This window comes from Amia ocellicauda, chromosome 16, assembly GCF_036373705.1.
Source record: "Amia ocellicauda isolate fAmiCal2 chromosome 16, fAmiCal2.hap1, whole genome shotgun sequence".
NCBI classification, from domain to species: domain Eukaryota; kingdom Metazoa; phylum Chordata; class Actinopteri; order Amiiformes; family Amiidae; genus Amia; species Amia ocellicauda.
The window spans coordinates 3,233,120-3,246,602 of NC_089865.1; the positions used below are offsets into that span (position 1 = coordinate 3,233,120).

At 55.0% G+C, this 13,483-nt stretch overlaps 1 protein-coding gene across 4 annotated transcripts in view; it reads left to right on the forward strand.

The window, feature by feature from the left end:
* ankrd44 (ankyrin repeat domain 44) overlaps positions 1-13,483 on the forward strand; it is a 29,230-nt gene that overhangs the window by 7,273 nt on the left and 8,474 nt on the right. For 3 of the 4 annotated variants that reach the window (XM_066688251.1, XM_066688254.1, XM_066688252.1), the window contains exons 7-15: positions 405-547; positions 655-867; positions 1,049-1,127; positions 7,955-8,069; positions 8,407-8,489; positions 8,908-9,025; positions 9,228-9,296; positions 11,754-11,894; positions 12,933-12,998. In XM_066688251.1, the coding sequence (XP_066544348.1) occupies positions 405-547; positions 655-867; positions 1,049-1,127; positions 7,955-8,069; positions 8,407-8,489; positions 8,908-9,025; positions 9,228-9,296; positions 11,754-11,894; positions 12,933-12,998 (1,027 nt within the window). The remainder of the gene's footprint in view (positions 1-404; positions 548-654; positions 868-1,048; positions 1,128-7,954; positions 8,070-8,406; positions 8,490-8,907; positions 9,026-9,227; positions 9,297-11,753; positions 11,895-12,932; positions 12,999-13,483) is intronic. The other variant, XM_066688253.1, reaches the window with a different exon arrangement.

Genomic DNA, 13,483 nt, shown 5'->3' on the forward strand with positions numbered 1-13,483 from the left:
GGTACAACCGAGAGGAGGCCATTCGCCCCATTGTGCTCGTTTGGTGTCCATTATTAACTAAGTGATCAAGGATCCTATCCAGTCTGTTTTTGAATGTTCCCAAATTGTCTCTTCAGCCACATCGCTGGGGAGTTTGTTCAGATTGTGACGCCTCTCTGTGTGAAGAAGTGTCTCCTGTTTTCTGTCTTGAATGCCTTGAAGCCCAATTTCCATTTGTGTCCCGGGTGCGTGTGTCCCTGCTGATCTGGAAAAGCTCCTCTGGTTTGATGTGGTCGATGCCTTTCATGATTTTGAAGACTTGAATCAGGTCCCCACGTAGTCCTTCCCGGTCTGTTTGTGGTCCTGTGTTGTATAGTTTCTGTTGTTCTGTGAGTAACGCTGTCCCCTCTGCCTCTGCTCCGCAGGTCACCTGGAGGTTGTGTGTCTGCTGGTCAGTCAGGGGGCGGAGGTCAGCTGCAAGGACAAGCGTGGCTACACCCCCCTGCATGCCGCCGCCTCCAATGGGCAGATCGCGGTGGTCAAACACCTGCTCAACCTTGCTGTGGAGGTCAGTACTGCCCTGACACCCTGTCACACGGAGATATTGACACACTGGCACACTAGCACTTCAATACACAAGCGCTGTCACACTAAAACTGTGTGTGTGATTGGCAGATCGACGAGGCCAACACGTTCGGGAACACGGCTCTGCACCTGGCGTGCTTCAACGGGCAGGACACCGTGGTCAACGAGCTCATCGACTACGGCGCCAACGTCAACCAGCCCAACGGCAAGGGCTTCACCCCGCTGCACTTCGCCGCCGCCTCCACGCACGGCGCCCTCTGCCTGGAGTTCCTGGTCAACAACGGGGCCGACGTCAACCTGCAGGTTCGCCCCCCCGTCCCGCCGCGTGTCCGTGTTCCTGGAGAGGCGATGGGGGGCAGTTTAAAAGGGGTGTTAGCTGTCACTTGAGGCCTGTAGTGATCGTTCGATATGTTTAATTGATTAATGAGAAAATGAGGTAATAAAGGCAATCACAATGAACATTTTTCTCTCTCCTCTCTCTCAGAGTCGGGATGGGAAGAGCCCCCTGCACATGACGGCAGTGCATGGCCGCTTCACTCGCTCACAGACCCTCATCCAGAACGGTGAGTATTGCTCCGATCTGAGTCCTGATTGAGGTAGATAGGAATGTGACGCTGGTGGCGGGTGGGGGGGTATGTACAGAGAGAGGCTGGGAATGGACAGGCGAGGCAGGGGATGTGGAATGCTGTGGGGCAGGGGCAGGAATGTGCCCAGTCAGGGAATTCGCATATTCTGGCATACGATAACCCCAACCCGCACAGACACCTGCACACGCACACACAGACATAGACAGACACAAGTCATACGACGTTCCAGAGTGTTGCAGTGCGTTGTGGGGTTTCAGTGCGCAACAGAAGAGTGCGGGGAAATGTGGGTCATTTCGCTTGTGTAGCAGTGCGTTACAGGCTGTCACAGTGTGTTGTATCGCTGTACAGCGTGTTACAGCGCATTCCCACTGCGTCGTATTGCATTACAGTGCCCTGCAGGGCTGTGTCTCTGGGTGTGTGACTGCAGTGTTGGGCTGTGTGTCTGGGTGTGTGACTGCGGTGTGTTGGGCTGTGTGTCTGGGTGTGTGACTGTGGTGTGTTGGGCTGTGTGTCTGGGTGTGTGACTGCGTTGTGTTGGGCTGTGTGTCTGGGTGTGTGACTGCGGTGTTGGGCTGTGTGTCTGGGTGTGTGACTGTGGTGTGTTGGGCTGTGTGTCTGGGTGTGTGACTGCGGTGTTGGGCTGTGTGTCTGGGTGTGTGACTGCGGTGTTGGGCTGTGTGTCTGGGTGTGTGACTGCAGTGTTGGGCTATGTGTCTGGGTGTGTGACTGTGGTGTGTTGGGCTGTGTGTCTGGGTGTGTGACTGTGGTGTGTTGGGCTGTGTGTCTGGGTGTGTGACTGCGGTGTTGGGCTGTGTGTCTGGGTGTGTGACTGCGGTGTTGGGCTGTGTGTCTGGGTGTGTGACTGCGGTGTGTTGGGCTGTGTGTCTGGGTGTGTGACTGCGTTGTGTTGGGCTGTGTGTCTGGGTGTGTGACTGCGGTGTGTTGGGCTATGTGTCTGGGTGTGTGAGCGGTGTGTTGGGCTGTGTGTCTGGGTGTGTGACTGCGGTGTGTTGGGCTGTGTGTCTGGGTGTGTGACTGCGGTGTGTTGGGCTGTGTGACTGTGGTGTGTTGGGCTGTGTGTCTGGGTGTGTGACTGCAGTATTGGGCTGTGTGTCTGGGTGTGTGACTGCGGTGTGTTGGGCTGTGTGACTGTGGTGTGTTGGGCTGTGTGTCTGGGTGTGTGACTGTGGTGTGTTGGGCTGTGTGTCTGGGTGTGTGACTGTGGTGTTGGGCTGTGTGTCTGGGTGTGTGACTGCGGTGTGTTGGGCTGTGTGTCTGGGTGTGTGACTGCGGTGTTGGGCTGTGTGTCTGGGTGTGTGACTGCGGTGTGTTGGGCTGTGTGTCTGGGTGTGTGACTGCGGTGTGTTGGGCTGTGTGTCTGTGGTGTGTTGGGCTGTGTGTCTGGGTGTGTGACTTGCAGTGTGTTGGGCTGTGTGACTGCGGTGTGTTGGGCTGTGTGTCTGGGTGTGTGACTGCGGTGTGTTGGGCTGTGTGTCTGGGTGTGTGACTGCGGTGTGTTGGGCTGTGTGTCTGGGTGTGTGACTGCGGTGTGTTGGGCTGTGTGTCTGGGTGTGTGACTGCGGTGTGTTGGGCTGTGTGTCTGGGTGTGTGACTGCAGTGTTGGGCTGTGTGTCTGGGTGTGTGACTGCGGTGTGTTGGGCTGTGTGTCTGGGTGTGTGACTGCGGTGTGTTGGGCTGTATGTCTGGGTGTGTGACTGCGGTGTTGGGCTGTGTGTCTGGGTGTGTGACTGCGGTGTGTTGGGCTGTGTGTCTAGGTGTGTGAGCGGTGTGTTGGGCTGTGTGTCTCAGTGTGTGACTGCAGTGTTGGGCTGTGTGTCTGGGTGTGTGACTGCGGTGTGTTGGGCTGTGTGTCTGGGTGTGTGACTGCGGTGTGTTGGGCTGTGTGTCTGGGTGTGTGACTGCAGTGTTGGGCTGTGTGTCTGGGTGTGTGAGCGGTGTGTTGGGCTGTGTGTCTGGGTGTGTGACTGCAGTGTTGGGCTGTGTGTCTGGGTGTGTGACTGCGGTGTGTTGGGCTGTGTGTCTAGGTGTGTGAGCGGTGTGTTGGGCTGTGTGTCTCAGTGTGTGACTGCAGTGTTGGGCTGTGTGACGGTGGTGTGTTGGGCTGTGTCTCTGGGTGTGTGACTGCGGTGTGTTGGGCTGTGTGTCTGGGTGTGTGACTGCGGTGTGTTGGGCTGTGTGTCTGGGTGTGTGACTGCGGTGTGTTGGGCTGTGTGTCTGGGTGTGTGACTGCGGTGTGTTGGGCTGTGTGTCTGGGTGTGTGACTGCAGTGTTGGGCTGTGTGTCTGGGTGTGTGAGCGGTGTGTTGGGCTGTGTGTCTGGGTGTGTGACTGCAGTGTTGGGCTGTGTGTCTGGGTGTGTGACAGCGGTGTGTTGGGTTGTGTGTCTGGGTGTGTGACTGCGGTGTGTTGGGCTGTGTGTCTGGGTGTGTGACTGCGGTGTGTTGGGCTGTGTGTCTGGGTGTGTGACTGCAGTGTTGGGCTGTGTGTCTGGGTGTGTGACTGCAGTGTTGGGCTGTGTGTCTGGGTGTGTGACTGCGGTGTGTTGGGCTGTGTGTCTGGGTGTGTGAGCGGTGTGTTGGGCTGTGTGTCTGGGTGTGTGACTGCAGTGTTGGGCTGTGTGTCTGGGTGTGTGACTGCGGTGTGTTGGGCTGTGTGTCTGGGTGTGTGACTGCGGTGTGTTGGGCTGTGTGTCTGGGTGTGTGACTGCAGTGTTGGGCTGTGTGACGGTGGTGTGTTGGGCTGTGTCTCTGGGTGTGTGACTGCGGTGTGTTGGGCTGTGTGTCTGGGTGTGTGACTGCAGTGTTGGGCTGTGTGTCTGGGTGTGTGAGCGGTGTGTTGGGCTGTGTGTCTGGGTGTGTGACTGCAGTGTTGGGCTATGTGTCTCGGTGTGTGACTGTAGTGTTGGGCTGTGTGTCTGGGTGTGTGACTGCGGTGTGTTGGGCTGTGTGTCTGGGTGTGTGACTGCGGTGTGTTGGGCTGTGTGTCTGGGTGTGTGACTGCGGTGTGTTGGGCTGTGTGTCTGGGTGTGTGACTGCAGTGTTGGGCTGTGTGTCTGGGTGTGTGACTGCGGTGTGTTGGGCTGTGTGACTGTGATGTGTTGGGCTGTGTGTCTGGGTGTGTGACTGTGGTGTGTTGGGCTGTGTGTCTGGGTGTGTGACTGTGGTGTGTTGGGCTGTGTGTCTGGGTGTGTGACTGTGGTGTGTTGGGCTGTGTGTCTGGGTGTGTGACTGTGGTGTGTTGGGCTGTGTGTCTGGGTGTGTGACTGCGGTGTGTTGGGCTGTGTGTCTGGGTGTGTGACTGCGGTGTTGGGCTGTGTGTCTGGGTGTGTGACTGCAGTGTTGGGCTGTGTGTCTGGGTGTGTGACTGCGGTGTGTTGGGCTGTGTGTCTGGGTGTGTGACTGCGGTGTGTTGGGCTGTGTGTCTGGGTGTGTGACTGCGGTGTTGGGCTGTGTGTCTGGGTGTGTGAGCGGTGTGTTGGGCTGTGTGTCTCAGTGTGTGACTGCAGTGTTGGGCTATGTGTCTCGGTGTGTGACTGCAGTGTTGGGCTGTGTGTCTGGGTGTGTGACTGCGGTGTGTTGGGCTGTGTGTCTGGGTGTGTGACTGCGGTGTGTTGGGCTGTGTGTCTGGGTGTGTGACTGTGGTGTGTTGGGCTGTGTGTCTGGGTGTGTGACTGCGGTGTGTTGGGCTGTGTGTCTGGGTGTGTGACTGCGGTGTTGGGCTGTGTGTCTGGGTGTGTGAGCGGTGTGTTGGGCTGTGTGTCTCAGTGTGTGACTGCAGTGTTGGGCTATGTGTCTCGGTGTGTGACTGCAGTGTTGGGCTGTGTGTCTGGGTGTGTGACTGCGGTGTGTTGGGCTGTGTGTCTGGGTGTGTGACTGCGGTGTGTTGGGCTGTGTGTCTGGGTGTGTGACTGCGGTGTGTTGGGCTGTGTGTCTGGGTGTGTGACTGCGGTGTGTTGGGCTGTGTGTCTGGGTGTGTGACTGTGGTGTGTTGGGCTGTGTGTCTGGGTGTGTGACTGCGGTGTGTTGGGCTGTGTGTCTGGGTGTGTGACTGCGGTGTGTTGGGCTGTGTGTCTGGGTGTGTGAGCGGTGTGTTGGGCTGTGTGTCTGGGTGTGTGACTGCGGTGTGTTGGGCTGTGTGTCTGGGTGTGTGACTGCGGTGTTGGGCTGTGTGTCTGGGTGTGTGACTGCAGTGTTGGGCTGTGTGTCTGGGTGTGTGACTGCGGTGTGTTGGGCTGTGTGTCTGGGTGTGTGACTGCAGTGTTGGGCTGTGTGTCTGGGTGTGTGACTGCAGTGTTGGGCTATGTGTCTGGGTGTGTGAGCGGTGTGTTGGGCTGTGTGTCTCAGTGTGTGACTGCAGTGTTGGGCTGTGTGACTGTGATGTGTTGGGCTGTGTGTCTGGGTGTGTGACTGCGTTGTGTTGGGCTGTGTGTCTGGGTGTGTGACTGCGGTGTGTTGGGCTGTGTGTCTGGGTGTGTGACTGCGGTGTGTTGGGCTATGTGTCTGGGTGTGTGACTGCAGTGTTGGGCTGTGTGTCTGGGTGTGTGACTGCGGTGTGTTGGGCTGTGTGTCTGGGTGTGTGACTGCGGTGTGTTGGGCTGTGTGTCTGGGTGTGTGACTGTGGTGTGTTGGGCTGTGTGTCTGGGTGTGTGACTGCGGTGTGTTGGGCTGTGTGTCTGGGTGTGTGACTGTGGTGTGTTGGGCTGTGTGTCTGGGTGTGTGACTGCGGTGTGTTGGGCTGTGTGTCTGGGTGTGTGACTGCGGTGTGTTGGGCTGTGTGTCTGGGTGTGTGACTGCAGTGTTGGGCTGTGTGTCTGGGTGTGTGACTGTGGTGTGTTGGGCTGTGTGTCTGGGTGTGTGACTGCAGTGTTGGGCTGTGTGTCTGGGTGTGTGACTGCAGTGTTGGGCTATGTGTCTGGGTGTGTGAGCGGTGTGTTGGGCTGTGTGTCTCAGTGTGTGACTGCAGTGTTGGGCTGTGTGACTGTGATGTGTTGGGCTGTGTGTCTGGGTGTGTGACTGCGTTGTGTTGGGCTGTGTGTCTGGGTGTGTGACTGCGGTGTGTTGGGCTGTGTGTCTGGGTGTGTGACTGTGGTGTGTTGGGCTATGTGTCTGGGTGTGTGACTGCGGTGTGTTGGGCTGTGTGTCTGGGTGTGTGACTGCGGTGTGTTGGGCTGTGTGTCTGGGTGTGTGACTGCGGTGTTGGGCTGTGTGTCTGGGTGTGTGAGCGGTGTGTTGGGCTGTGTGTCTGGGTGTGTGACTGCGGTGTTGGGCTGTGTGTCTGGGTGTGTGACTGCGGTGTTGGGCTGTGTGTCTGGGTGTGTGACTGCAGTGTTGGGCTATGTGTCTGGGTGTGTGACTGCGGTGTTGGGCTGTGTGTCTGGGTGTGTGACTGCGGTGTTGGGCTGTGTGTCTGGGTGTGTGACTGCGGTGTGTTGGGCTGTGTGTCTGGGTGTGTGACTGCGGTGTGTTGGGCTGTGTGTCTGGGTGTGTGACTGTGGTGTGTTGGGCTGTGTGTCTGGGTGTGTGACTGCGGTGTGTTGGGCTGTGTGTCTGGGTGTGTGACTGCGGTGTGTTGGGCTGTGTGTCTGGGTGTGTGAGCGGTGTGTTGGGCTGTGTGTCTGGGTGTGTGACTGCGGTGTGTTGGGCTGTGTGTCTGGGTGTGTGACTGCGGTGTTGGGCTGTGTGTCTGGGTGTGTGACTGCAGTGTTGGGCTGTGTGTCTGGGTGTGTGACTGCGGTGTGTTGGGCTGTGTGTCTGGGTGTGTGACTGCAGTGTTGGGCTGTGTGTCTGGGTGTGTGACTGCAGTGTTGGGCTATGTGTCTGGGTGTGTGAGCGGTGTGTTGGGCTGTGTGTCTCAGTGTGTGACTGCAGTGTTGGGCTGTGTGACTGTGATGTGTTGGGCTGTGTGTCTGGGTGTGTGACTGCGTTGTGTTGGGCTGTGTGTCTGGGTGTGTGACTGCGGTGTGTTGGGCTGTGTGTCTGGGTGTGTGACTGCGGTGTGTTGGGCTATGTGTCTGGGTGTGTGACTGCAGTGTTGGGCTGTGTGTCTGGGTGTGTGACTGCGGTGTGTTGGGCTGTGTGTCTGGGTGTGTGACTGTGGTGTGTTGGGCTGTGTGTCTGGGTGTGTGACTGCGGTGTGTTGGGCTGTGTGTCTGGGTGTGTGACTGTGGTGTGTTGGGCTGTGTGTCTGGGTGTGTGACTGCGGTGTGTTGGGCTGTGTGTCTGGGTGTGTGACTGCGGTGTGTTGGGCTGTGTGTCTGGGTGTGTGACTGCAGTGTTGGGCTGTGTGTCTGGGTGTGTGACTGTGGTGTGTTGGGCTGTGTGTCTGGGTGTGTGACTGCAGTGTTGGGCTGTGTGTCTGGGTGTGTGACTGCAGTGTTGGGCTATGTGTCTGGGTGTGTGAGCGGTGTGTTGGGCTGTGTGTCTCAGTGTGTGACTGCAGTGTTGGGCTGTGTGACTGTGATGTGTTGGGCTGTGTGTCTGGGTGTGTGACTGCGTTGTGTTGGGCTGTGTGTCTGGGTGTGTGACTGCGGTGTGTTGGGCTGTGTGTCTGGGTGTGTGACTGTGGTGTGTTGGGCTATGTGTCTGGGTGTGTGACTGCGGTGTGTTGGGCTGTGTGTCTGGGTGTGTGACTGCGGTGTGTTGGGCTGTGTGTCTGGGTGTGTGACTGCGGTGTGTTGGGCTGTGTGTCTGGGTGTGTGACTGCGGTGTGTTGGGCTATGTGTCTGGGTGTGTGAGCGGTGTGTTGGGCTGTGTGTCTCGGTGTGTGACGGGGACTGTGTTGCAGGTGGGGAGATAGACAGTGTTGACAAGGACGGGAACACCCCTCTCCACGTGGCGGCGCGGTACGGACACGAGCTGCTCATCAACACACTCCTCACCAGTGGCGCAGACTGCACCAGGTCTGTCTGTCTGTCTGTCTATCTTTCTGTCTTGGTGACTGACTGTCTCACTGTCTCTCTCTCTCTGTCTATCTGTCTATCTGACAGACTGTCCGTCTGTGTGACTGACTGACTCACCGTCTCTCTGTCTCTCTCTGTCTGTCTCGCTCTGTCTCTCTGTCTATCTGTCTGTCTGTCTGTGGGACTTACTGACTCTCTGTCTCTTGGTTGGACAGTGCCGATTGTCAGTCTTTATCATGGCATATACTATCAATGTACAGGGGTAACTAAATAAATGTGACACAATTACAGGACATCCATTTCAACTCTTTCTCTCTCTCTCTCTCCCTCTCTCCAGGCGTGGGGTTCATGGCATGTTCCCTCTGCACCTGGCTGCTCTCAATGCCCATTCGGACTGCTGCCGTAAACTGCTGTCCTTAGGTAGGGATGGGGGTTGGTGTAATTTTCTCTGGGGGGGTGCGAGAGTGCTGCTGTGTAGGGAGAGGGCGGGTTGAGCATTGGATAGAGTGGGAGAAATGAGCGACAATTTAAAAGCTTTTTTTAGAGTTGTTGTTATTATTCTTATGTGTAAAAACCTGTAAAGGGAAAAACAATAACATGTCTATGAGAAGAAGACCATGTGGGCCGGACAGATCGTCCGCAGATTGATCTGTCCCGCTCCTGTCCTGTCCTGTCTGTCCATTTCCGTACTAACACCTGTATTTTTCCACCTCTCTCCTTTCTCCTGTCTTCAACTCCCTCCCTCCCCTGCCTATCGTGTTCCCTCTCTCCTCCTCCCTGTCGGCCTATCCCTGTCTGTCTGTCTGTCTGTCTGTGGCCGTGTCTGTCTCTGCCCCAGGCCGGAAGTATAGCATAGTGTGCTCCTTCAGTAATGAGTTGATCCTGTCTGCAGGCTTTGAGATAGACACCCCCGATGCCTTCGGAAGGACCTGTCTGCATGCCGCCGCCGCAGGGGGGTGAGTGTCCGCTGTACTATCCCTCCGTCCGTCTCTCTCTCTCTTTCTCTCTCTCTCTCTCTCTACATGTATGTGTATGTGTTTACTTTCTTTCTGACTCCTGTCTCTCCTCTGTGGATTTGTCTTCCTGTCTCCTGGTGGTTTAATCCCTGTATGCAGACTGCTGGTAACACGTCTGTCTGTCTGTGTCTGTCTGCCGCAGAAACGTGGAGTGTGTGAAGCTGCTGCTGAGCAGTGGAGCCGATCACAACCGGAGAGACAAGTGCGGCAGGTGAGTGGGAGGGGGAGAAAGCTGCATAGTGTCCTCACTGTGTGTGTCCATCAGTGCCTCCCTGTGTTTATGTGGATCGGTACCTGAGTGTGTGTTTGTGTGAGTGTATCAGTTCCTCACTGTATGGATCAGTACTTTAGTGTGTGTCTCACTGTCTGTGTGTCTGTGTGTGTCTCACTGTGTGTGTTTGTGTGTGTCTCACTGTCAGTGTGTGTCTCACTGTCTGTGTGTCTCACTGTCTGTGTGTTTGTGTGTGTCTGTGTCTCACTGTCAGTGTGTCTGTGTGTGTCTCACTGTCTGTGTCTCACTGTCTGTGTGTGTGTGAGTCTCTCACTGTGTGTGTCTCACTGTCTTTGTGTCTCACTGTGTGTTTGTGTGTGTCTGTGTGTCTCACTGTCTGTGTGTCTCACTGTGTCTGTGTCTCACTGTCTTTGTGTGTCTCATTGTGTGTGTCTGTGTGTGTGAGTCTCTCACTGTGTGTGTCTCACTGTGTGTCTTACTGTGTCTGTCTCTCACTGCGTTTCTGTGTGTCTCACTGTGTGTCTCTCACTGTCTGTGTGTTTAACTGTGTGTGTGTCTCACTGTGTGTGTGTGTGTGTGTCTCACTGTGTGTGTGTGTGTGTGTCTCTCACTGTGTGTGTGTCTCACTGTCTGTGTGTCTGTGTGTGTCTCACTGTCTTTGTGTCTCACTGTGTGTGTCTGTGTGTGTCTGTGTGTCTCACTGTCTTTGTGTGTCTCACTGTGTGTGTCTGTGTGAGTCTCTCACTGTGTGTTTGTGTGTGTCTGTGTGTCTCACTGTCTTTGTGTGTCTCATTGTGTGTCTGTGTGTGTCAGTCTCTCACTGTGTGTCTCACTGTGTGTCTTACTGTGTCTGTCTCTCACTGCATGTCTGTGTGTCTTACTGTGTCTGTGTGTTTCACTGTGTGTCTCTCACTGTCTGTGTGTCTCACTGTCTGTGTGTCTCACTGTCTGTGTGTTTGTGTGTGTCTGTGTCTCACTGTCAGTGTGTCTGTGTGTGTCTCACTGTCTGTGTCTCACTGTCTGTGTGTGTGTGAGTCTCTCACTGTGTGTGTCTCACTGTCTTTGTGTCTCACTGTGTGTTTGTGTGTGTCTGTGTGTCTCACTGTCTGTGTGTCTCACTGTGTCTGTGTCTCACTGTCTTTGTGTGTCTCATTGTGTGTGTCTGTGTGTATGAGTCTCTCACTGTGTGTGTCTCACTGTGTGTCTTACTGTGTCTGTCTCTCACTGCGTTTCTGTGTGTCTCACTGTGTGTCTCTCACTGTCTGTGTGTTTAACTGTGTGTGTGTCTCACTGTGTGTGTGTGTGTGTGTCTCACTGTGTGTGTGTGTGTGTGTCTCTCACTGTGTGTGTGTCTCACTGTCTGTGTGTCTGTGTGTGTCTCACTGTCTTTGTGTCTCACTGTGTGTGTCTGTGTGTGTCTGTGTGTCTCACTGTCTTTGTGTGTCTCACTGTGTGTGTCTGTGTGAGTCTCTCACTGTGTGTTTGTGTGTGTCTGTGTGTCTCACTGTCTTTGTGTGTCTCATTGTGTGTCTGTGTGTGTCAGTCTCTCACTGTGTGTCTCACTGTGTGTCTTACTGTGTCTGTCTCTCACTGCATGTCTGTGTGTCTTACTGTGTCTGTGTGTTTCACTGTGTGTCTCTCACTGTCTGTGTATCTGTGTCTGTCTCTCACTGCGTTTCTGTGTGTCTCACTGTGTGTTTGTGTGTGTCTCACTGTGTGTCTCTCACTGTCTGTGTGTTTAACTGTGTGTGTGTCTCACTGTGTGTGTGTGTGTGTGTCTCACTGTGTGTGTGTCTCTCACTGTGTGTGTGTCTCACTGTCTGTGTGTCTGTGTGTGTCTCACTGTCTTTGTGTCTCACTGTGTGTGTCTGTGTGTGTCTGTGTGTCTCACTGTCTTTGTGTGTCTCACTGTGTGTGTCTGTGTGAGTCTCTCACTGTGTGTTTGTGTGTGTCTGTGTGTCTCACTGTCTTTGTGTGTCTCATTGTGTGTCTGTGTGTGTCAGTCTCTCACTGTGTGTCTCACTGTGTGTCTTACTGTGTCTGTCTCTCACTGCATGTCTGTGTGTCTTACTGTGTCTGTGTGTTTCACTGTGTGTCTCTCACTGTCTGTGTATCTGTGTCTGTCTCTCACTGCGTTTCTGTGTGTCTCACTGTGTGTTTGTGTGTGTCTCACTGTGTGTGTGTCTCACTGTCTTTGTGTGTCTCATTGTGTGTGTCTGTGTGTGTGTGAGTCTCTCACTGTGTGTGTCTCACTGTGTGTCTTACTGTGTCTGTCTCTCACTGCATGTCTGTGTCTCTCACTGTCTGTGTATCTATGTCTGTCTCTCACTGCGTTTCTGTGTGTCTCACTGTGTGCCTCACTGTGTCTGTGTGTTTCACTGTGTGTCTCTCACTGTCTGTGTGTCTCACTGTGTGTGTGTGTGTGTCTGTGTGCAGGACTCCTCTACACTACGCAGCAGCCAGCCGTCACTACCAGTGCCTGGAGCTGCTGGTGTCGGCAGGGACCTGTGTGAACGCTGATGACCAGTGGGGGCGCTCTGCCCTGCACTACGCCGCCGCCTCTGACCTGGACCGGAGGTAAGACACCAACGGGCCGATCACATGGGGGCAAGGGGCCGCCAGTCAGTCGTGTCTTGGGGGCACGCGGGGGGCCAGGGGCGGCTGCTGGCACAGAGTGGTCATAGACGTAGACGGTCTCATCCTCAGGGTCACGGTCACACGCTTCGGTATTCCCTCTTCCCCACGCACCACCACCATGTCTGAAGAAGTTCCCGTGGGGCGTGCGGTGGTCAAGGTCATGTCTGCCTGCGTTGCGTAATCGAGTTGCCCAACGCAGGGGCTTAAGAGGTGTCCGTTGAAGACGTTTAAGTCCGAACTTCCTGCCACATGACGTCTGCGCCGCACACTGCAGGGGATGCGGGCATCAGGGAGAGATTAGGCGGCAGGGATTAAGACCTCTAAGCCATCTGGACACACATACCGCTCTCAGACCGGACACGGCAGATTACACGGCAGACAATTAAGAGAGACAGGGCAATGCGCTGACTTTCTGATCTCAGGTTCTGAGTTTACGCTGCCTGGCGTTTCAGTGCGAGTCTGAAGATTGTGAGACTGCACCAGGAAGAAAGTGTCTTATTGCTGCTACTAAAAATAGGAGTAAGACGCATAGACACACAATGGACAAGGTGTACAGAACTCACACAGTTGGACAGGTTATTAAACATTTACTACCTCGTTAAATATACACCTGTTCTCTCATAATAAGAGAATGACACAATGGCACAACTAATTGAAGAACCCTGCAGCCATTTTATTTTAGCTTAGCTGCGTTGTCCAGATGCTGTTGTAGTTGCCATCTACGTTGTTTGCCTGTCAGGACCGTGGCCGGTGTTTGTGTTGCATTGTGCGGTGGTGGTTACTGTGTACAGTGTGTTACAGTGTTGGTTGGGGTGACAGTCGGTGTTTAATTGTCATGTACAGTATTTCGTGTCGGTGGTCGTGCTGAGAGCGAGATACACAGTGTTAGTGTTCGGTGTCAGACGCAGAGACACAGTGTTCAGTGTCAGCTGTGCGCGTCGGCCCCCGACTCAGTGCTGTCCTGTGATTGGTCTGAAGGAGGCGTGTGGTCCTGGAGCCGGAGAGCGAGGGAGTGCAGGCGGAGAAAGAGAAGGAGGCGGCGCAGTAAGTGACCAACAGGAGGGATGCCCCTCGCGCACTAACACACCCCCGTCTGTCCGTCTGTGTCTCTGAGCTGCCGGCACGGTGTGGGCCGGCCAGGCGGTACCAGAACCGGGCGTTATTAACCCTGCCTAGTCCATGTGCTCTAATGCGCTCACACAGTCACATTAACACATTCTTCCTCATACACACACACGCGCACACACACACACACACACACACACCTGCTAACTGCACGAGTGAATCCAGACCTTGCTGGGGAGTCCCAGAGAGAACTCCATTTTGATTCAGGCCGGGGCACCATGCTTCTGTCCAAACCCTCACTCTCACTCACAGACTTAACTGCCGCCATTCAGCCTGTGTGTTAACCCCTTGTGTCCAGTGCCGTCTCTCTCTGGGATCTTGGTGCGTCCTCTTCTGCTGACAATGCTTCCACATTTGCACTCGGACCGACTCGCTCAAACTGAGACACACTTTGTGCCCAGTGA